This window comes from Copadichromis virginalis, linkage group LG18 (genome assembly GCF_057382275.1).
Source record: "Copadichromis virginalis isolate Kocher_CV1m ecotype Utaka linkage group LG18, C_Virginalis_male_GT1.1, whole genome shotgun sequence".
In the NCBI taxonomy this organism is placed as follows: Eukaryota; Metazoa; Chordata; class Actinopteri; order Cichliformes; family Cichlidae; genus Copadichromis; species Copadichromis virginalis.
In genome coordinates, this window is record NC_140635.1 from 27432175 (window position 1) to 27456495 (window position 24321).

At 42.2% G+C, this 24321-nt stretch overlaps 2 protein-coding genes across 8 annotated transcripts in view; one reads left to right on the forward strand and one right to left on the reverse strand.

The window, feature by feature from the left end:
* The window catches only part of LOC146688123 (low-density lipoprotein receptor-related protein 8-like), a 90894-nt gene extending 88225 nt beyond the window's left edge, over window positions 1–2669 (forward strand). For 5 of the 6 annotated variants that reach the window (XM_085438544.1, XM_085438539.1, XM_085438543.1 and 2 more), the window contains one exon: window positions 87–2669. In XM_085438544.1, the coding sequence (XP_085294670.1) occupies window positions 87–427 (341 nt within the window). In that variant the 3' untranslated portion in view covers window positions 428–2669. The remainder of the gene's footprint in view (window positions 1–86) is intronic. The other variant, XM_085438541.1, reaches the window with a different exon arrangement.
* Window positions 1058–22852, reverse strand: LOC146688127 (KN motif and ankyrin repeat domain-containing protein 4-like). Of its 2 annotated transcripts, none has more exons than XM_085438547.1 (10): window positions 22648–22852; window positions 17492–17570; window positions 15941–17404; window positions 14775–14850; window positions 12856–13176; window positions 12595–12679; window positions 8159–8378; window positions 7928–8070; window positions 7206–7406; window positions 1058–6431 (listed from the first exon to the last, which is right to left on the reverse strand). In XM_085438547.1, the coding sequence occupies exons 2-10, from the start codon at window positions 17508–17510 to the stop codon at window positions 6339–6341; spliced, it is 2622 nt and encodes an 873-aa protein (XP_085294673.1). In that variant the 5' UTR covers window positions 17511–17570; window positions 22648–22852; the 3' UTR covers window positions 1058–6338. The 2 variants fall into 2 exon arrangements, with proteins under 2 accessions (XP_085294673.1, XP_085294672.1); XM_085438546.1 differs by having other exon boundaries at window positions 12856–13179.
* Window positions 22853–24321: the final 1469 nt, after the last annotated feature.

Sequence of the window (24321 nt, forward strand, 5' to 3'; positions counted from 1 at the left end):
GTCATTTCATGCCATGGACTCGTTATGCCTCGTTAACGCTGCCCCCCCTTCCCATGTCCCTGCCGCTGTGTGTTAAACGCATGCAGTTCCTATCGTTGCCACAGTGGTGTTCGGCCTGGTCTGCACCGCGGTCTACCTGGTGTGGCGCAACTGGCGGCGCAACTCCACCAAGAGCATGAACTTCGACAACCCCGTCTACCGCAAAACCACCGGCGAGGGCGAGGAGGACGAGATCCACATCGGGCGGACGGACGCCATGGGACACCATGCGCACCACCACCCGTACCCTCAGGGCGTCAGCATGGGAGTCGTGGCGGCGGGAGGGGGCACCTGCCCGCAGTTCATTGCCCTGCCTCTCGGGGGCAGCATGCCAGATCCCGGGACTCACTGGTACGCAGAGCAGCCCATGCTCTCCACTGCAAAGTGACCTGCAAACAGGAGGCAACTCCTGGAAAAGATGGCCGCTCAAGGCACACGCACACACAGTGAGGTCTGAGGTGACTTGGACTGAGTTTGCTGAAGGAATGAACAACGTATCATCAAGTGTTACATGCAGTCATTCCCAGCCATATCCTATGCCAGTTCCCATTTGAAAACCACCAGTAAGACAAACAGGACTCTTAAAAAAATAGTTTCATACCTTTTTTCTGTGAGATGAGTCTCATTTTTCTTCAGTCAATGCTGAGAATTAATCACTGAATTATAAATGTGTGCTAACGTGTTTCTGACTTTGACCTCAGCTGGAATAATGGAGTTAGAGTGGTTCCTCTTTTGCATTGAGTGAGGCTTGTGCTGTGTGTCTTATATTTTGTGACAGGGGCTAGTGAGAGACTCTTTGTCATCCTTGATGTATTAATTTGGGCTTGGTGTTATTCCCGGTGGGCCCGCAGTGCCCTGGGAACGCTATTAGCGAAGGAGGAGCTGTGGAACTGGGACAGCCTGTGCGTTGATGGGACAATCTGTACAGATTCATGTTAGAGCCAATCACATTGTTGTTGCTGGACTCGTCTTGTGTAAGTAACATTTGTGTGGGTTTCTTTGAAGATTTTTTTCCCCATTTTGCGATTGATTTTTAAAGGTTACTAACTACATTTCGTGCTTTCTCTCTGGTTCAGAGGAAGGCCTTTCAGGGTGAGTTGTCTAACATTTCAAGGTGTAGTTGAACACAGTTGATTTGAGAGGTTATGTATTTATCTGACCTTCAACACCCCTGAGGTTTAGTTAAAGAGCAGCAGGTTTGCAGACTGAGCGAAGTAAAAAATGAGACAAAGAGTATTCAGCTTGTTTTCTTAGAGCAGGGAGAGTTAGAGGGGAGTGGGTTTTACACAGAAGTTCTGTCTTCATTATTGTGGCTTGTTTAGATGTTAAATGGTTTGAGAAAAGCAATAGGCGGCCGCTTTAGGCAGCTGCAGCGTTATGTGGTTGACAAAATTCCTCGAGTGTTAATAATTTTATTTGATCACCTGCTTTTGACTGTGACAAATGTGCACAGAAATACACATGGGGTGCAGTGATAGCAAATTCACGCTGTTCTCCAGAGGACGGAGACAGTGTGCACTTGCCGAGCGTAAACACAAACAGCATGCATGTTCACCAACTGACAATGCAGCCATTCATTGTTTCAGGCAAGATACACACACGCGCACACTTGCACGCACGCACACAGTCTCCACTTTCTGCGATGGCCGATATCTGAGTGGACAGTTTTGGATAGCGCCGTGTGGGAGGGCCCGGCCGGTGGCTGCATGTCTAGAAAGGCCTGTCATGTGATGTAACCGAAGAAACCGAAAGTCAGGGGGTGATGTAATGAGGGTGATACCAACTTGTCGTGTCAGTAAACATGCTTCATACTGGTCCCCCTCCCACATCTTTAACACATATACGCCACTTACAAACCTTAAAAGTCTAGTTGTGTGTATGTGTGTGTGTGTGTTCATTAATATGCATGTGTGCTAACGTTCATCCCACAGCCATATCTGAACTGTTTTGTATGCTCTTTGTTGCACAATCCTCTTAGAATGCCTTCTGTATTGTGTACTGCATGGAAGAAAACAGTGCGTGGAAACAGGTGTGTTAGTGAGTGTGTGAGCGAGTGTGACCGTGGAAAAGCTGCGAGGGTGCTTTTTGATTCATTGGTTTGTAAATATGTTTTCATAAAGTTTTTGATAATGTATTATATACTTATGTAAAAGAGAAGCTGTACATAAGATTTTAGATAAAGTGTTGACAGGTATATTAATTTATTTGTATAAAGGAGAGCACTGCATTCCCTGGTTGTAAAAAAAATCCAAATGATCCACCAAAGTGGTTTGTGTTGTTTCTTGCTGTGCATCATTTCGCATCCTCTTTTTTCTGTGCAAAATTTCTTTTGTTGTTAACCCTCACAAAATGTGGAGACCCTTCCCCCAAACCACCCGCATCTTTGCAACATTTCCCAACCTCAGTGTCAATGAGATGATTGAGTTTTGTTTATTTGTGCCTTTTTTGTTGTTGTTGTTGTTGTTGTTTTACTTCTTGCGTTTCCATGAAATAGACAGGGATCAACCATCTACTGTACATGCAATGATGAACTGTGTTAAGACCAAACTGATTCCACTTTTTTGATTTCCTGTACTGGATTACTTTTGAATATCTCTATATATTGATATATAAAATATGATTGAAAACAGCCTGTGCTGTTGTATTTATTATTTCCTTTTGCAACACGTTTTTACCATTAAGGAGTTTTCAAACAAGGTGAGTTGCAAAATGAGTTGCTTTAGAGCTGCACAGTGTGATGCTTTTATACCAACAATAGTTCAAATGCATGTGATCCAAAAAGTGACACAACAAGTCTATTCCATAAGCCAGTAGGTCCCTGCTTTGAAGAATATATTAATGTATAAATTCATGTGATGTAGTTTTAATTATGCCAGTTTTAATTGATTTTGCATTAACTGCCCTACATTTACAAAACAGGTTTTTCAGTTGAATCTTTAATGCATTGAGTTAAATAGCTCTGATTGAACATTTTAGCTTTAGCTAGATTAGCAAGCACTTCAGTTCTCTAGCAATCTCTGGAAGCTGGGAGCAGTCATTTCAATTACAGTGGTGGAAATGATTACTTAATCCCCAGGTGAATTTGAAGTTTGCGGTCTCTAAGTTTTATAATATTTTAAAGACACAATGTCAAACAAATATTTCAAAAAATAAATAAAAGAAAATAAAAATAAAAACACTAGCAAGAGGAGTCTTAAAGCAAATATGTTTGGAACAACAGTGTTTTGATTACAAAAGCTAACAGACAAGGCAGGTTTAAGAGAAAAAGAAAATCCAGAAAAAACACCTTACATAAACAGTAGTAATTGGTTTCCATGTCATTGAGTGAAATAAGTATTTGATCCCCTGCAACCTGTGTGAATTCTGTGTCCCACAATTTGGCCACCATGTCTGGAGGAATAAAAATACTGAGTATGGTTGAAAGAACACCATGTTCACAGTCAAGCACAGAAGTGGAAAAATTCTGCTTTGGGGCTGTTTTTCTGCTAAGGTTACAGGACGACTTCACAGCATTAAGGGGCCAATGGATGGGGCCATGCACTGTGAAAACGAGAACTTCCTTCCCTCAGCCAGAACACTGAAGATAATTTGTGGTTGGGCTTTCTAGCATGACGATAACCCAAAACATATCAACAAGGCAACAAAGGAGTGACTAAAGAAAGAGCTATTAAGCTCATGAACTACAGCCACCCCGCCCAGGAGTTAGCCAAAATCGCTCCTGAGATGTGTGCAAACCTGTTGACCTGCAACAAACATGTTACCCCCACCAGGTACTTAGTCACGTTTTGCTTGAAGATCAATTACTTATTTCACTCAGTGACATGCAAATCAATTCATAACTTTAAGTATTCTGTCTCTCTCCATTAAAATGAATGAGGTATAACTCTCAGAAACATTAAACACTTTTTTTTTTTACCTCATTTTGGTTTTCTGATCCACATTTATTGTTTGTTTCAGTCTCTCGCTACCCTTTTCCAGATGCTGCAAACAGATGGTAGACGTGAGTTTAGCTTAGTATGTGGCACCTGAGGACTCTGATATTTTTTCTGGGATTTAGTTGAGATCAAAAACAGAGCTAGAGGTGTGTATTTATATTAAGCTTTCATCAAGTCCTCAGAAAGACCCTAAATCAGTGCTAATGCTGTCGCTGCACTTCTGCTACTAGTTCTATCCCTTGTATACATCAATATGTGTCATACATGTATTCAAACCCCATTCACATTTTGCACACTTTTGATTTTTTAAATAAAACTGGAATTTTTCTAAAAGTCAAATTATACTAAGTTGCAAATGTAATTAAAATCAAAATCAGAGGTTTCTCAGCACAAAAGGATTCCAAGCCTTGAGTCAGTACTTTTGGCATGTCTCCACAAGTTTTAAAAACCTGGATCTTGACTGTCCAGTCTTTTTGGCAGTTCCAACCAAGCTAAATCCATAATGTAGGAAAGTGTGCAAAACATGGAGGAGTTGCAATCATTTCTGAAACAAATGCAAATGCTAAGTTTAGCCCTACCGCATTATATTTGGCGAACTAGCAGCACAAGCTAACAAGCAGGGAAACCACAAACAGTGTCTGCTAATAAGTGCTTTTCATTTGACCTTTTATGTGAACCACACGGAGCACAAGTGTTGTCTGTGGAAGCTGCAGAAATATCAGCATTAAGTTGGATATTATTAGTTCTTATTAGCTGAAATACTCTACAGACTGTACCAAATGAAGCCACGCTGACAATCACTCTGCATTCAGTGATTCATCAGCAGACAGAGAAACTGTAGCAGATAAATCCAGTCCATTATCATTATTAAACTGAAGCCAGCAAATGCTTTCAGACTGCACAGACGCCCCCCTCCATTGTTGTATCACACCCCCTCAGGGTGTTATGGAATAGGTATGTTTTATTAGTCCACTGTTCCCTGCAGACAAAAAGAGGTGTCACAGACATTTTTATCCCTGCACAAAGGCTGAAATGAGCACTGTTACTTGCTGTAACCCGCTTCTTTGAGTGGGGGATGGGGGACGCGCACCTATGCAGTCATGTGACATGCGTATGTGTGTGTGTATCCACAGTTACATGTTATCATCTCTTTGAAACACTTTATTCTGACAGAGCATTTCCATACCGGCCTCCTTTTTTGTTATTTCTACATACGGATACATTTCACTAATAGAAAAGATGCCCATTCCATCTCAGTCTGCCACATCTTTCTCGCTTTCTGACGATTTATAGTTGCTCGTGGTCATTACAGCAGGACAGCCAGTCAGCTAGAATGGAAGAAATCCTCAGGGGAAATGAAGAACCCGTGCCCTGTCACACAGAAATCCAACGCCTTCGCCATCTATGCGATCCCTTTTTTGTCTTATCTCACAAACATAATCTCAGCTCTGTGCACAAAAAAACAACACAGTGCCCCTTGCTGTTTCCCAGGGGGCTCGAGGAAACAAAGGCCATTCAAACAAATCTGATTTCACAACTGACTGAGCATTCCTAGGTGACATACAGCTGGAGTGCAGGTGAATCTCACACGTTGTCCTCTCACACAGTGGAATTACTGCAAATCAAAAGGCACCATGTTCCGTCTGTCACACTTGAAAGAGATTATATCTACTTCCTTGTACATGAGCGTTTTTAGGTTCGCCTCCACTGTAGCTTTCTGTAGGGGGGATTCTTATTATGTTTGAGTTGGCTGGATGTTGGCGGTGATGCTGAAATGGATGAGCTGTGCCACCTCCTGGGCGACTTTGCCACTGCATGTTGCTCGTTTCAAACAATGAAATATCATCGCTTTTCTGTTATTTTATTAAAAACAGGCGTTGCATACATCAGTGTAGTTTTTACCAACGTGTGAAATAAACAAACTGGTCGATCGGCTCCAGGGATTTGTTTCTGTTTTGTTGGCATGCAGTATTTTGAAAGTATTTTATTGAAATGGTGCTTAGAAATGCTGAGAATTCCCCTTGGAAACATACAGGTAGAATCTTCTTACAAACCAATTTTTAGATACAACAAACATAATAAATATTCTTTCCATTGCATAGTTTGCAGAGCGAAGCTGCTGCACGGATGTGCAAAGATCAGCGATAATCTTAAACATCTATGGTAAAGACAAAATAAAAACACCAGATCATTGCATGCTGCCCTAGCAACCATCATCTGCCTCACTTACTCATGCAGTACAGCCTCATTGTAATATCATCCCATTCAGCGCACCAGCTGTCACTAGTCCAGATTTCAGAAAAAAAAGCCCGCGTTTGAAGCGCTACTCAGGTGAGAGGATCTGACATGTGAACAGATCCACTTCTACAGAGCTCGAGCTTTAGCATGGGCCTGCAGCAGGGCAGCTGTATCGGCGTGGGAACCTTGCATGGCGATGGAAAGCGCAGTTTGACCTCGCTGGCAAACAGGAAACAAAGAAAAAAACAACATTTCAGCTTAGAGTGCAACATTAATGTGACTGATTCTGGGTCCCCAGATGGTGAACCCTTGAAGAATTTGGTGATTTCCTGACTTTGTTATCATCTGATTGTTAAGTTAACATTATTTGTGTTACCGCACAAAACTGTTGGCGTTTCTGTAGGCCATATAAATTCATTTTTCCACAGTTTAATCAGTCTAATTAGTGTGGGTTTAGGTGAGACATTCTCTCACAGTCTACCTTTAAAGTACACTCTTAAGTGTACTTTAAAGGTAGACTGTCACAAGCAGAAGAGAGATTTGCCCCCGTTGCTCTTTCCCTGCCTCCACTTGCTCCGCATGGCACAGATATTGTACTGTTAGCGGATTAGCTCCTCTCAGCCCAGGGAGATTTGTCTTACTGTAGCCTTGATTAATCCTGGGGAAGCTCTATTCTGCTACATCCAGACTGTCAGTCCACTCACATCCACAGTGTGTGTCAACACATTCAAGCTTTCACGCATCTAAGCTGCTTTTCTTTGCATTCAGTGATGTGAATGCTAAGATAGATGTGCCATTTTGTTAACAAATGGAGGTGAATCATCACATGAATTCAGTGTCCTAAAATTGAATTTTAATGGGTATGATGCCCAGACTATTGTTGCATCACAACATTATGATCCAGTTCACTGTGATCCCTGAAAATGACCACAGAAAAGAGTTTGCCAGCATTGTTTCCCAGGTTACATGATGATTTGTTTGATGTGATCTTACCTTGTCAGTCAGAGTGAGATCACACTGGCTTCTCTCCAGCAGGAGCCTTGCGATGTGCGTGTGGCCCCTCTCAGATGCGAACATCAGCGCTGTGGTTCCCTGGCTGTCCTGGATGTTAGCGTCTGCCCCACAGCTAAGCAGCAGGCGAACCATCACAACTCGGCCATGTCTCACTGCCAAGTGCAGAGCTGTTTGGCCCGTCTGTGTGGAGAGGGAGAGAGTGTGAGGCCCAGACCAAGAATTGTTCAAATCTCCTCTTTCTTCTTCAGCTTTCATTCTTTATCTTTTAGTAGTCAGTGTCTTACTAACCTCAGTTTTATAGGGACAAGCCAGCAACTCCAAAGATAGGTATACATGCATACCCAGGTCTTTCAAACTGTTCATAACAAAGCTGAATGTGCAAACCCTTTACCCCAGTTTAAGATATTCCTGATGACATCATCTGCTTTCTCTGAATTTGAAAATCTCCTCCCAGAGCCACAGAAGACATCATACAGAAGTCTCAGTATGAACTCTGTCACTGATCATTTTGTCTTGTGTAAAATCTACCAAGTGATTCATTAATAATGGATGTGGTTAGGTATAGCTTTCCGTTCACTGCCTAGAAAATAGTACAAACCAGCACAGGGTGCTATAGGAGGGAGCTGCGCTGCCATCTCACACTGATATCCCCCTCCTCCCCTCCTCATCCCTATTACATTTGTTCTTATTGCTTGTGGTACCTTGCTGGAGCGAATGTTAATGTTGCCCTGCTCCATTAGTTTGCGGACAACTTCCATTCCGCCGGGTCCATCAGGGGCTGTCAGCGAGGCCAGCATCACAGCCGTGTAGCCAGAATTGTTCTGAACGTTCACATCGCTGACACCTGTGGCACAGGGAAGATGTCAGACGTTTTTAGTACTAACAAACGTTATATTACAATAGCTTCGACAACACGGTTACCTATATGTTACCTGTATCCAGGATCAGGGTGACAATGCTGTAGTTGCAGTGGGAGACGCTGTAATGAAGCACTGTGTTCCCGTTGTCGTCCGCCAGATTGACTAGAAAGGCCAGCAGGGAGGGTGTTTCCTTCTTTATGTGTTTCAGGTATGCAGCCACCCTGCTGGCCTCAGAGGCCTCCTCTGCTGCTGCACTGAACCAGTGCTGGAACAACACAACCAGGGCCTTCCTCTGGAAAATATATGAATAAGAACGATTCCTGGTGAAGCATGAATTTAATAACATATATTACATGTTTAGAACATTTAGCAGTCCTGCTTTAAAGAAATATGTGGTACACATGTCCTCTTTCTGAGGACAAGTTTTGCATTTTTATTGTTTAAAGTTTATCTGATAAAGACATCATATCCAGTAGCGTTAATGCTGCTCTGTGGCTGAGTAGTTGCTTTTCTGCCCACCTGTAGAATATAAAATATAAAACATTCTCTCTTTGAAGCCCCTCTGTGGGGCTGGGAAAAGCCAATATAGCAGTGCTGCAAACTGCAGCTCCTTAAATGGCACCTCATGACCAATGTTCCCTCTAAGCTGCGCGTGTGCGCAATTGCGCACTGCTGGCACGGTCAGAAAATCTGCGTTGCATACAAAAAAAATCTAACCTGAATTGAAATTAAAATCAATACTTTAACAATTCTGTTTTGCAGTGTTAGTCAGTGAGTGACTGGCTGCTCCAGTATGGGATTAGAACGATGCCACCTTATCCCATAGTCCAACCAAGAATGCGATTCACATTCGCACATACGCGGCTAATCAACGTCGTCGACAAGCTATGACAGCGTCCTTATGTGCCGACACCGGTGTTTTAGCTAGCAAAGCGGCGTGGCTGATGTGGAGTGAAGCCACGTTAATGACAACATGTAGAACCATTGGAGATGTGAGCAGGACAGACGGAACAATTGACGGAAAAAAAGTGTGGACTTTATACCAGTTTTTAAATTGTGTTGATCGGCCACGTAAAACCAGAGTTATGATAAAAATATCTGCAGTGTTTGGTTTTCTTCCTGAATACTGTCATTGTTTATATTTGCTGCGGGGAGAAACGGTAAAAACGGCGTTTTATAAGGAAAGCGCTTGAAAGCGCTCTCCGCCTGTGAGCAAAAACAAAACCCAAAAAACCCCACCCTTTCCTATTGGTTGAAAAATGTACCATGTCGACCAATCAAAAAAATGATATGGCAGCATGGCATTTAGTTGTTTAGGAAGGGGGAAGTTTTGGAGTGACGGCGATGTTTTGAGATGTGAGAGATTTGAGACGTTTAGCGCAAATCTTGTTTAGTTAGTGTGTAGTTAGTGTGTAGTGTAGTCAATAGTTTTGTTGTGTGTGTCAGAACAATGAGGCGACTGCTGAATGTCACAGGTGTTACAGGAGTGATACATCTCCTGTTGTCAGGCCTGCAGGTATCAGGCTGTTGTTCTCCTTTATCTCATAGTGGACAGAAATTATTTTCTGGAGTGGCACAAATAATTTGTGTGGCATCAGATTTGATGCAGAACAGCTGATTGTTCTGTAAATAGTTTGAAATGTTTATTTTAAAAAAACCCCACCTTGGCTGCATTTTTAGGTAAACAGCTGCAAAAAACTTTGTTGTTTGCATAACTCAGTTACTTTTTTGAAGAAGTAACTATATAATTAATTGCCCAACATTGGTCATTATATACTGTATTTTGCAGACAGAGAGTTACAGGACTCTCTCCCAGACCACAGACTCATACTCATAAAACAATTTAGAGCTTTATATAAAAAGGAAGAAAAAAAGAAATAAAGTTTTGTTTTCAAAATTGGAGTTCAAGTTATTTTTACTTCCAATAGTGTTAACATACTAGACAGGTCATGAACAAGATTTTTTTTTAAATGGGCTAAAGCAGTTAATTAAAAGTAGTCTAACATAAATGTAAATGCTGTAATTTGATTATTTTAATAAACCATGTACAGTGGGGCAAAAAAGTATTTAGTCAGCCACCGATTGTGCAAGTTCCCCCACCTAAAATGATGACAGAGGTCAGTAATTTGCACCAGAGGTACACTTCAACTGTGAGAGACAGAATGTGAAAAAAAAATCCATGAATCCACATGGTAGGATTTGTAAAGAATTTATTCGTAAATCAGGGTGGAAAATAAGTATTTGGTCAATAACAAAAATACAACTCAATACTTTGTAACATAACCTTTGTTGGCAATAACAGAGGTCAAACGTTTACTATAGGTCTTTACCAGGTTTGCACACACAGTAGCTGGTATTTTGGCCCATTCCTCCATGCAGATCTTCTCGAGAGCAGTGATGTTTTGGGGCTGTCGCCGAGCAACACGGACTTTCAACTCCCGCCACAGATTTTCTATGGGGTTGAGGTCTGGAGACTGGCTAGGCCACTCCAGGACTTTCAAATGCTTCTTACGGAGCCACTCCTTTGTTGCCCGGGCGGTGTGTTTTGGATCATTGTCATGTTGGAAGACCCAGCCTCGTTTCATCTTCAAAGCTCTCACTGATGGAAGGAGGTTTTGGCTCAAAATCTCACGATACATGGCCCCATTCATTCTGTCCTTAACACGGATCAGTCGTCCTGTCCCCTTGGCAGAAAAACAGCCCCATAGCATGATGTTTCCACCCCCATGCTTCACAGTAGGTATGGTGCTCTTGGGATGCAACTCAGTATTCTTCTTCCTCCAAACACGACGAGTTGAGTTTATACCAAAAAGTTCTACTTTGGTTTCATCTGACCACATGACATTCTCCCAATCCTCTGCTGTATCATCCATGTGCTCTCTGGCAAACTTCAGACGGGCCTGGACATGCACTGGCTTCAGCAGCGGAACACGTCTGGCACTGCAGGATTTGATTCCCTGCCGTTGTAGTGTGTTACTGATGGTGACCTTTGTTACTTTGGTCCCAGCTCTCTGCAGGTCATTCACCAGGTCCCCCCGTATGGTTCTGGGATCTTTGCTCACCGTTCTCATGATCATTTTGACCCCACGGGATGAGATCTTGCGTGGAGCCCCAGATCGAGGGAGATTATCAGTGGTCTTGTATGTCTTCCATTTTCTGATGATTGCTCCCACAGTTGATTTTTTCACACCAAGCTGCTTGCCTATTGTAGATTCACTCTTCCCAGTCTGGTGCAGGTCTACAATACTTTTCCTGGTGTCCTTCGAAAGCTCTTTGGTCTTGGCCATGGCGGAGTTTGGAGTCTGACTGTTTGAGGCTGTGGACAGGTGTCTTTTATACAGATGATGAGTCCAAACAGGTGCCATTCATACAGGTAACGAGTGGGGGACAGAAAAGCTTCTTACAGAAGACGTTACAGGTCTGTGAGAGCCAGAGATTTTCCTTGTTTGAGGTGACCAAATACTTATTTTCCACCCTGATTTCCGAATAAATTCTTTACAAATCCTACCATGTGAATTCATGGATATTTTTTTTCACATTCTGTCTCTCACAGTTGAAGTGTACCTCTGGTGCAAATTACTGACCTCTGTCATCATTTTAAGTGGGGGAACTTGCACAATCAGTGGCTGACTAAATACTTTTTTGCCCCACTGTAACTTGGATGGATTCGATGCTGGCGTGACCACAGTGCACACGTCTGCTGTTGCTCACAGTGGTCCAAGGGGTCGCTCAGGGAGTTTGTGTGTTCGCTCAGACACGTGAAAAATTAGAGGGAACATTGCTCATGACAAATCCCTTAGATGTCTATGTTAAAATATCTGACTCTAGATCAGAAAACAAAACATGTTAACAACCTGGTCCGTTTACGAATGCAATGAATTATGGTTTAGCCTTGTTAGCAATGCTAGCTAGCTGGTGTTAGCATTGCATGATAACTCCTCCGAGCTACCCTCGTGTCTTAATTTGGTATTGTTCAGCTGCCAAACTCAAAAATCCAAAATGATAGTCAACAATCAAATGATTTACATCATTGTAGCAAGATTCAACTTTTGAAATGCAACATGTCCCAATAGAAGCAAGTTCACGGGCGCGGTGATTGCAATCCACTTCAAAACAAGGCAATGAAGTAACAAATAGAACCACAAAGAAGGAAAAAATGGTGTTGCCAGCTCTGTGCCTATTTTTTTTTTAACCTTATTAAACTCTGTTTAGTGTCTGTTCGTTCTGGCGTAAAGGGTTCTGCAGATACCTCAGTTCCCAACCTGGTACTGCAAACTGTTCAGCAGGCATTTATACTGCATGTCTCTATGTGGACAGATTTTTGTCAGCATGATAGGATGACAACCGTCCAAGATGTTTATTTGGCTGGGTTCTGAGAACTCATTTGTGTCTCTGCTGGTGTGATCACACAGTAGTGTCTATGTAGTGCACAGACATATTTTTAACGCAGTAAATGAAAGAAAAATTTCATATCTTTTTAAATTTAATCTCTAGTCTTGACTGCTTACCATGTCATCATTGGGGTTGTCCATGTTGTCCATGTGATTATTAAGGAAATGACAGGCAGAAATAAAATCTGCATTCACTGCTTCTCTGGAAGAGGAAAAAAATGTGTATATGTATGCTCAAGGAAGGTCATAATAGAGCAACAGTTCACTTTAAAACATGAGGAACATATTATATTATGATCAGATGAAATTAGCTTCCTGCGGAGTGCAATTACATCTTCCAAACAGACACCGATTGGGTGTTTGTTGAGGTCCTCTCACCTGCCTTTGGTGGTTGTTTCCGAGCCAGAGTTTCCCTCCATCTGTTCTCCTGAGGGCTGTGTTTTCATCTTGGCCGTTTTCTCTGTAGCCCTAGCTACTAGAGATACATCACCTCCATCTGTCCCCCCAAAACCTGTTCCTTCCAGTTTCATCTGTCTGCCTGGGTCAATTTGCTTCTCTTCTTCCATTCTTCTCTTCTCTGTGTCTGCATCCAGCTGGGCAGGAGCCACCTCCCTAGGAACTGTGCTACTGTTCCTCTGCTCCAAATCATCATGGACACTTTGGCTCATACAGGCCTGATTTTTAGTGGCAGTCTCATTGCTTCTATAGAAAAATGAAAGAAAAAAAAAAGAGGTACATGTTAAATGTTACAACTGCTTCTACACTTTTGGTTTGTTTTTTTATTTCGGTGACAGAGGTTGGTGAACTTATACATAGTAAATCTTGTGAATTTGCTTAATTATCTCAAACCAATGACTAGTCTGAATGTCTTATGTATGTTTAGGGGAGTCAGAGGCTGAGAACCCTTATACAGTGCATACAGAAAGTATTCACAGCACTTCACTCGTCCATTGGTCAAAATTCAACACATAATACTCCATAATGGCAAAGTGAAAAAGTGTGCTTAAATTTTTTTAACATTTATTAAAAATAAAAACCAAATATATAACATGAACATAAAGATTGTAATTATATAAAGATCTAAGGAAGGGTCCAGATACATTTCCGGACCATTAAAGTTCCCAATGAGCACAGTGGCCTTTGAAACCACAGGAGTCTTCATAGAGGCCAATGGGGTAGAAAGGTCACCTCTCTGACCAAAAACCTGATTGTCACTCTCCACAGAGCACCAGCGTTGCTCTGTGGAGAGAGGAAAACCTTCCAGAAGGACAACCATTTCCGCACCACTCCACCAATGAGACCTGTTGGGTAGAGCAACCAGTCTAAAGTCAATCCGCAGTAAAAGTCACATGAAAGCCCACCTGGAGTTTACCAAAAAACATCTGAAGGGCTCTCAGACCACAAGAAACGAAATTCTCTGGTTCACACATTAAACTTTTTGGCCCGAAAGCCAATTGTCATGTCTGGAGGAAACCAGGCATCGCTCATGACCTGGCTAATACCATCCCTACAGTGAAACATGGTGGTGGTAGCATCATGCTGTGGGGGTGCCTTTCAGCAGCAGGAACTGGGAGACTGGTCAGGGTTGAGGGAAAGATAAATGCAGCATTGTGCAGAGACATCCTTGATGATAACCTGCTTCAGAGTGCTCTGGACCTTGGACTGGGGCGAAGGTTCATCTTCCAACAGGACAACTACCCTAAGCCCACAGCCAACATAACAAAGGCGTGGCATCAGGACCCGTCTGTGACCGACTTGAACCTAATTGAATATTGCTGGAGAGATCTGAAAATGGATGTGAACAATGTTGCCTTCCAACCTGATGGAGCTTGAAAGGTTGTTCAAAGAAGAATGGGAGAAACTGCCCCAAAATAGGCGTGCCAAGCCTGAGGCATCATACTCAAAAAGACTTCAGCATGTAGTTGCTGCCAAAGTGGTTGGTGCTTCAAGAAATATTGAGCAAAGGCTGTGAATACTTTCCTGCTTGTACAGTCAAGGAGATATTTTACTTGAATTGTAATGCTGAACCAGAAAACACATTCCTTTATGGCTATTTTATTGTAGATGAATGAAATAAACATACTTGTGAGGCTTTGAAATATGGTTTATGATCACTGTGTCATTTTACAATACAGGAGCTGCCTCTTTCCTCCCCTTAACTGACAACAGGGAGTGGTACTCATATTTCAGACTTAAATCATGATGTTTTTCTGTGTCGGGACTGTACAGAACCTCAAATCAAATAACCGACAATCATAACATTTAGGGTTGCTAAAGTCAGGGAGTTATTTACTAACCCTTCTTTAACACCCCCAGAATGTAGGTTTTTCGACGTCTGGGCACATCCTTCTGTCTGCAGGATGGATTTAGAGGCTACACAGAAGACAAACACAAAGGATATGATGAAATGTCAGCATTACATGCTCCTCATTAGATTCAATGGCCTGTTTATGTTTGCATAAACCATTTCATCACTGCTAAAGCTAATTGTAATGCTGCCTGTAAATCCAAGAGCCGCCTACTCATCAGTTAAACAAAAAAACAAAACACAAACCCCATCAGTTTCCTTCTAATCCATCTGTCTCAGTTTTATGATGCAATGTCTTTTAAAGTAAATGGTGACTCAGTTTGAGCTTCAAAACTGACTATAAGCAAACCTTTTGCTTATCAGCTTCCTCTTACTCAATTTGTCATCGTCCTGGGTTTTAAAATTTTTGTTATGGTCTTGGAATTCTTCTTCTTATTTAACCTTCTTTTGGTTCTCAGTTTGATCATTTCTCTTTATTCTTGTTTGACACATTCAGTCTTAGTTCTTTGTTTCAGTTTCTGGTGATTTTCGAGTATTCTGCCTTTGGTTTATTTTGTCTTCCCCTCTTTGTCAAGTTTGCATGTTTAAGTCTATCATCTCTGTTCAATTCCTTTCTCGCTTGTGCTTTATATTGAGTTCTTGTCCTTGTCTCGTCCTCCCTGATTACCTTATTACCTTTTGTTTTTTTTTACTTAGTCTCCCCGTATCGTTCCCTGAATAATAATTCCTCATGCCTCCTGGTAATTTGCTTTCCTTAGCTTTGCTTTCTGTTTTTGTACCGTGCAAACCTTTAGACTAGTCAGCATTAAATGCTGGCCTTATCTCACCTCCATCTCCTGTGTGCTACATTTGGGTTCACAAAAAAACTAACCTCATTCCATGATACATGATACAAAGGTTCATACAGCTAATGAAATGCTGTTGTTGTTAACAATTATTAGATGAAAATTATTCTTATTCTTTGCACTACACAAAGCTCTGCCGACTCACTTCCAACTTTCAGATTTGGCTGACCCTATTAAACCCAGTGGGATTTCTTATACAAAAACAATAACACTGATCCTGGCTCACTTGGACTTCAGTGTTACTATTATTAACTCTGAAATGTGGCTTCTGTTATCTTCAACTGTATAGCTACCTGCTGAATCTTCTTACCGTCACTGTCTCCATGTTGTTTGTGGCAGGACATGAGGATGTCGACAAGTCCCATCATCTCCTGCTGCAGAGAGTTGACTTTGGGATCTGGGTGCTTTAGATGCTTGCCCTCTTTTCCTGATTCACTCTCTGTGCACAAACACTTCCACTGCTGCTCCAGCAGACTCTTTATCTTCTTTATGTGATGGATCACCTCAGCTGTGTCTGTACCTTCAGAAACCAGTGGACGTCTTTCAGACAATGTTGAACTGACCGCAGACTTGTGTTGCTGCCTTGTTTGATCGTTTGCATTAACCGCTCTTTTACTACTAAAGCAAGGTGCTTTATCATACTCTGATCTCACTACCGTCTCATCTCCATCCTGATCTACCACCACCCTCTCTGCACGGACCCACACCGCAGGATTCTTAATGAGGTGTTCTATCTTCTCGTCTTTCCTTTTGCTTTCCTTTTGCTGCTCCTTCAGCAGCCCTGACACTCTCTGGAGCTCCAGGCTAGTCTCGTGGAGCTTCTGCTCCAACACAGCTACTTTGGCTTGCAGGGAGGTCACTGTCAGCAGCTCATCCAGATCTGTACTAGTCCTCCACTCATGCGTAGGATTGGAGTCATCTTGGCTGACACTGTAATTTCTAGGAAATATACTGTGACTTTCATGCTGAAGTCCTCTCAATACTTTGCTATTGTGAGAGGATGTACCAGGATCTGTGGTGCCGTTCATTGTGGAGGGATGGTCACGTGGACTCAGTCCCAGACGAAGTCTTTCTCTTTCCTCCTGGAGGATGCAGATCTGTGCTCTGAGCTCAGGAATGACCCTCACTTCCATCTCAAGGTCCCCCACTCGTTCGAGGGCTTCAGTGAGGCGCCTCAGCAGACCTGAGCAGTCCTGTGGCCGAGGGCTGTCCGAAGAGTGGAACACATCTTCATATGAGATGTTTCTTCCCCCAAGGTGATCCTTTGAACTCCAGACGCTGCTGTGGTCATCTGTAGACTCTGACCCTTGTCTCAGTAAAACCGTAAGTGGCAGACTGGAGGCACGGAGGAGATGGGGTCTGATATGTTCCCCTAGAGGTTGCTCATCAAACTCCTTGATTCTGGCTTCCATCTCTGCCAAAGATTTAAACCCTGTGGGGGAAACAGGTGGCCTGTGATCATATGCCCAGGAAGTATAGCCATGATGATGATGGGTGTCTGACAATCGAGACCTGGGGCCAAGAGCTCCGGTAGATCCCCAGGGGCTCGGGCGGTAGCCACACCCAGAAGTATTGAGGTGCCTTGGTAAAGTGCTTGCGCGCACTTCCTTGCTTCTGCGCTGAATGGGAATCCTTTTGATGGTGTTCCCTTTCTCTATGTCGTCTACATATTTCAGAAAATCCAGGTCAAGTCGGAAGCCATAAGGGGTTTCCACTGAATATGGGGGCTTCTCCTTGATTCCGTTCTGTGCTGTTTTACAAGGTGCAAAATTCCCTGCAAAAATTACAAACAGTAAGTGAGCATGCATTTCAAATAAATATCAGATTCAGTGAACTTCTGAAGCAAAAAACCTTTTTCTACCATTTTGTGTTGCCATCATTTGTTCTCCTTAGTTCTCCAAAAAATGTGTTGACACATTATCTGATTGGACCTCGGGCATCTGACAAGAAAAAGGAGGACTAAATTAAGCCAACAACATATGAGAAACCTGTTTCTGCATTTTTACAAGTGGTCGAAGTGATTATTGTGTGGTTATATAATAATGTAATGAGCATATTGCAGATTTCAACATTTTGGCTCTGACATTGACTTGAGGTTTATTTGTGGTGCGTTTGGTGGCAGACTCAGTCCAAGTTTTGCGACCAGACGGAATAGCAATCATCCTTGTTTGTGCTCCACACACAATATGCTCATTCATTCACCCACATGTAGTGAGTGGATAACAAAACACAAACATTCAATTACGCCGAAGTACTTTTTCTCTCTCCCCCTCTCTTATTCTCTTCTCTTCCCAAAGTTTTCTATTTTTTCTCACACTCTTGCTGCTTCATTTCTTCCGTCCACCAGGCAGCTATTATTCAACAGTGGCAGGCCTGATCTTCACTTGATTACAGCCCTGCCATCCAGGACGAGAGCTGAAAATAGCTTGAGACTGTTTAGCCCAGCAGCTATGGCCAGCAGTGCAAAATAAACTCCTACAGACATAAATACAGACACTCATTGTTCTGACTCAATACTTTCCAGCCTTCCTTCTCTCCCTGTGCCTCCTACTAGTTCTACAGTTTTCTTTCAGAGAGTTTGTTTTTCTATCACCGAACTATCTAGAACTTCATCGTTCACCTTGGAAAGTGATGTATTTTTACAGTGCAACGCTCTACTGCCTTTTTAATATACTGGCGTGCCCTTCTCCTCTTTTATATCACTCCTCCCCCGCCTCCCTCTCTCAGCATCTCCCCCTCTTAAATCTTTACCTCTTCCCGCCTCCCACGTTTCCCCTCCTCTCTCCTGACCACCAGCCTCTGCGGCTGCTTGCTGTCCTCTTGAGGCACGGCGGCCACCAAGCCACAGCCCCAAACAATGTCAGCTATGCAGTAAACAGACAAACACCACCGAATGTCCCTGCTGGGAATTTTCACCTCTATCATTCACACACTCGTTGGTGGCCGGCAGTAAACGGCAAAGAAATGTGCAAATTGCAGACAGCAATTTTGCAGAATAAAGTCTGCTCAGTATTGTGCCATGAATAACGGATAAATCAAAGATGGCATGAAACAAATTAAAAAAGCAGTGTTATTTTTAAAAAAAGAAATTACTTGACGAGTATTAACAGTGCAGGGTGCAGAGAGAGATGACAAGCAACATTCAGGGAAGGTCCCCTATCAGTGTTTGGTACTAAAGTTTAAACTGTTTTGAGCTTCGTTTCTCCGACTTTAATAGCCAAAATCTCTTGCACGAACAGAATAATATAAACTATTCCTTTTTTCCCATCATATTCAGTTCTGTTACCCTTGCATATGTCTAACCACTGTATTAGATACTAAAACTACATTATTTACTGTTATTTTCTTGTGGCTTCCATGATGTTGAGAGGACTCTTTTAGGCCTCCGTCTGACAAGTCTAAGTTTAGCTCGTACATGTGGGCGTAAAGCTAAAGCACATGTCAGGCAGTGAGACCCAGATATGTCTTCATTTTAAAGGCTAATTGAAGACCATTCTGGTGCTCCAGATATACAGAAAAATCAAGAGGTACACAAGAAATATTTCCATAAAGCTAGTGTAGCATGAATAATAGAAAAAGAGCGTGCTGATTGCAAGCAGAGACTTCGCTATTGTCTCTGTCAATCAGCGCTGAAGCACAGAGCACCTGTTACTGCAGACATCCCGATCTCTCTGTTGACTCAGTTCAAAATATAAGCTGCTGGCTCGACTTCAACCCAATGACAACAAAAAATTCTTTTACAAGTAAAGAAGTTTTAGGTTCTCAATAAGAAATGTCTGGCTTACTTTAAGAAAAATATAAGCGTTTAGTACCTGCACAGAAAGAAATTGGTGGGGCTAAAATGCACTTTTTGATTTCTTATGAGTAGGCGGACATAGCAGCGCTGTATTTAACTTAAAGCCAGAGCTGGATCAAGTGACCCTGAACGCCCCCATAGTTACGCTGCAGTAGGCCTAGACTGCTGGGGGTTTCCCATGATGCACTTTTTTTTAAGCTTCAGTTACCCTTTTGCACGCACTGTGTTTATAGACCACTCTGCATTTAATCATTAGTTATTATTATTCTTGGACTCTCTTCCCAACTTGTCATGGTAGATGGTTCTGCTAGAGGTTTCTTCCTGGGGAAAGGCAGTTTTTCTTTCCCACTGTCGCCAAGTGCTTGGTCATGGGGGGGTTGTCTGATTGTTGGGGTTTTCTTTCTATTATTGTAGGGTCTTTACCTGACAATATAAAACACCAAGAGGTAGCTGTTGTTGTGATTTGAAATATTGGAGAAAAACATGAAAAAATGGAGAGACTTAAAATAGGTTATTACAGTGGTTGGAAGCAGCTAAATATGGTATACGTTCAATAAACAAGGTATACAGGCGCAAGAAAGAATGATTTATGCAGGATTCTGTGCAGTACCTCTCCAGTGATGTGAGAGATTTTAGAGTCACACAGAACGTCATAACTGGAAGTTACTGGTGCTAAAGGTGATTCTACAAGGAGCAAGGATACTAAAGTTTTCACAGGACTCTATACTATCCCGTCCTGTGAAAACGTTCCTTTTCATAACTGTACAGTTAAAACCTTTTTAACCTGGAGCCACGCTAGCTCTTTCCCTCCCACCTACCAGTCAAGGCTAGCTGTAGTTGAACATTTAAATGAGACTTGTAACTGTAAAGTACGGAACCCCGCAAGGGACATGGGAGAAAAAAAAAATTAAGACGGACTTTTGCGAGATCTCGCAAAACTTTTGCGAGATCCCTAGTTAGTTTTGCGAGATCTCGCAAAAGTTCATCGTACTTTTTTGTTCTCCCATGTCCCTTGCGGGCTCCGTAGTAAAGTAATTATCTCCAAAAATGTCAAACTTTTAAAAACTGCATGTAGAATATTAAGCAATAGGAATGCCAGTTTTAGATGCTTTATTTTCAGTTTTCGAGCAAACAAAGGAGCTTCACACTGCTTGTTGTTGCCCGCAAGCCATCCATTTTTACGCATAAATATAGACCCGAACATTTCTTCCTCACCAGGTTACCACAGAGGAAACAATATAGCAAAGTTAGGGTTAGGCATTTCCCAGGAGCCACTGCCCAACTCTCTCCACATTTCTGTGGCATAGGTTTTAATTGTCTGCGCCTGGAGGAGTAGGCCCACCTCACAGGAAACCCACGAAATGAAATGTAAAATATTTGCTTTACCCCAAACAGGCCCCAGCCGAACAGCAGTGCACAGCAGTCCTGCTACCTCCGCACATAATGAATTCAGTCCAAAGTCAAGCATTGCAATGGGCTCAAATTTTCTTAAAAATAAAATAAAAAATCAAGGCCTCCTTTATGTTCAGCTCTTGTTGTTTTTCGGCTGGAGGAACGCCACATTCTTTTCGCACAGCTATTTTCCTTTTACTTCAGTTTCTTTTTATCCTTGTGTGCCCACAACAGCTGCTCCCCTCCTCTGGGTGAGTGTGTCCTCTCTCATACAGACCTTAAGGCTCTCCCTGCATCAGCATAAACCTCATAATCACAACATGTCTGTCCACAGCATTCTTTACCAAAACCACAAGTTCAGTGTTCACTCATGATGTCAAATGGCTGCAGCCTCCCTATGTAGCAGCAGTAAACTGGACTAAAAGCTAATTTATTGTTGAAAGTAACAGGTCAAGATTTGCGGTTGTCATAGATGATAGCAAAACATTTCACCAGGCTCATCTTTAGCCATGTTAATCATGTGACTCTCTAAGGATGGTTACTGTTTCTCTTCAGAAATATTGAGGCAACGTTTTGGTGGATTGTTATATCCCCAGAGGAAGTGTCCTGTGTTTTTTGTAATATAGTGCAATATGATCAAGGTGATAACAACTGTTAGCTTGTTAGCATCTGGTTCAGACAATGCTCCGCCTACAAGCTGCTGAGCTGCTGCAATGGAGTCCATCTATTACTTATGGAATCAGTCCATGCATTTATGTTTTCTTGGGTTACTGAATATTACAGGAGTGGGGACCTCGTAGTCACATTGCCACCGACAACACTGTATTGCACACATTTTGACACAATTGTACTGCATACCAGGATACGAATATTTGTGAAGATTTAGGTGTTTCCTTACCTGTTAATAGTGAGATTAAATAACTTCAAACCATAGCTTTCTCCGTGCACTGAACCTATAACCTGTGTCTCTTTGCTTCTTTACTGTGTCTGTATATATGTGTCCACATGTTTTACTGTCTATGCTGTGTTCCCGGAAAAAGTCCTTCCTCTCCTCTAGTTTTTTGGCTGTACAGCCTGTGGTTTTTCCAACTCATAACTCTAACCCTCATCTTCTCTTCGGAGCTGATTTAGGAAGCAAAGCCAAGTGTTTGGGCTCAACCCCCTGAATCCCCCTCCCCATCCTATGTCTCCCTATTGCTCTGTTTTCCCTGTTTCTTTAAAACATTTTTCACTGTCTCCTCAAAGTGTTCCTAGAAGTTTTTCAGGTTCTGTGATATCCCCTCCCATATGTTTTGTTTTGGTGCTTTTGAACCGCTGGACTTGCCCTGTTTTTGCCCTGTTCCCATTCCAACAGCACCAGGGTCAGGGTTGCAATGAGTTGCAATGTGGCATTCAAAGCCTCACTGGATGGTATGTGGAGCCAAAGCACATTGGATAAAACAGTTGCCTGGAGCCTCACGCAAGGAAAAAACAATGATATGCTAACATAAGAAGGTTAAAATAGAAACATGGGCAATGCGGGCAATGAGTTTGTGTCTTCATTGCATAAGTAAAAGTGTAATAAAATAAAAGCGACATTTAATCTTTTGAATGCAAAGATGTTGTCCTGAAGAGCTGTTTAGTATTCTTACTTGACCCAGAAGTCCACTCCACACCATTTGTTAAATCCATTTAGAGTCAAAAGCTTTTCTGACCCTGAATTTAAATCAGCCGGTCCCTGATCGAAGACATTCAAGGTCATCTTTCTGCATCTCGGCTTTGATTAACTGTCTGATCCAACAGTCCTCAAATGCCTGCAGATATGGGATGAATATTATATCTGAGCTTACCTTGTGGCATGTTGAGCAGTTTCCCCCACTCTGTACCGCTGAACTGTGGGAGTGATTGCCAGATAGTCCACTACCGTCTGCTCTCAGCTAGTTCAGCCTGTCTGTCTCCTGAGAAGGCAGGGAGGTGCTGTCAGGGAGAGTGGCATGCCGCAGCTATTTGGTAAATGCCAACGTGCAGCCCTTGCCATAACAGAAGCTGGGTTTACTTGTGTGTAAAAGGGAGCAATGAGCAAGGAGGAGCTTGTGAACATGCCTCCTGTCCAACTAGACTGACAAGTGGGAGGCTAGACATAGACGATCACACCCACTCCTCCAGACAGCAGCCAATAGAAGTTCAGAGGTGCAGCCGACTGGGAAAGACAGCTGCTCCTTTGGAACCCCGGTGACAACACGTCAAAGTATGGAGCTTCTGGTAAGAAATGAGAGAAAGTACTAGTCACCTTACTGTGTCACCATGTAGAGTCTCATAGACCTCCCTCTTTGAGAATGTGAAATTCTACCCAGTTTTATGTGATCTGTGGCCTCTATAATCTGGTAAACACTGGGCGAAGCACAGGGCTTGGTGGCATTCACGGGGGTTAAGTCTCTCAGCGCATACCTCTCGTTCTGTAGGGATCCTCTTTCAGCCTGTTACTAGCATCTTCCTCTGAGAATCACCATCACATTGCGAAAATGGTAAACAGGCAGGTATTTGTACAACACTTTCTACACAGAGTGGCCCAGCAGAGCCCTTTTTCATCCCTTTATTTTAGTTAAGAGAGAAATACCAACATCTCAGTGACTGCTTAACTTTCATCAGAGAATAAAAACTAGGACCACAGATGCTCCAAGAATGAATTCTTTCTGAGAAATATCACAACATTTTCTAAATTCATATGGTATCCATGACCTCTATAACTATTTTATAGGTATCCACTTGTAGTTCTGAGAAGATGCATTCTAAAGTGTTAACAGGGTTATAATTAGAGATGGCACAATACCACTTCTTTATGTCCGATATCATAAAATTGGATATCTGCCGATATCGATATGAATCCGATATAGTGTGTGTTTTAATCAAAAAAACAGTTTTTTAATATCTTGCTGCTTTTTGTATAAGTTCATACTCAAGTTAAAAAAAACCCAACACCACTAAAGCTATTCTGTTTTACCTGTATGTAAAAAAATACACTGCACCCAAAATATTTCATAGTTCAGCAATACTGATCAATCTAATAAAAAAAAAAAAAAAAGGGAACCACGCACCCTCCACCTCATGATGCTTAATTGACGTAATTAACTTTAATTTGATGCAGTGTAAAAAAAATGCACAGAAATCATTTTCCAAGAATAATTAAATAGATTCAACATCTTTCTTCAACAGAATTGCAGACTGCACAGATTGTACCTTCCCAAAGGAAAAAGTACTATAGCTTACTAGGGTATATTAGACTTAATAGTTACTATATGCAGTAATGGACTTCTATACATTTTACATCAGATTAAAACTTGGGTGTAAGATTTGGATAATTATTTATTAAAAGCTAGACATTTTAAATGAGAATAAGAAAGAAAAGTATGTCTCTGTGCCCCCTTTTCCCTGTTAATGCCCTATCGGACCCCCTGGCTAAACTTTGCTAGATCAACCCCTGCACAGTTACCAGCCGTCAGCTACTTAGAAAAGGATCCTGGTCT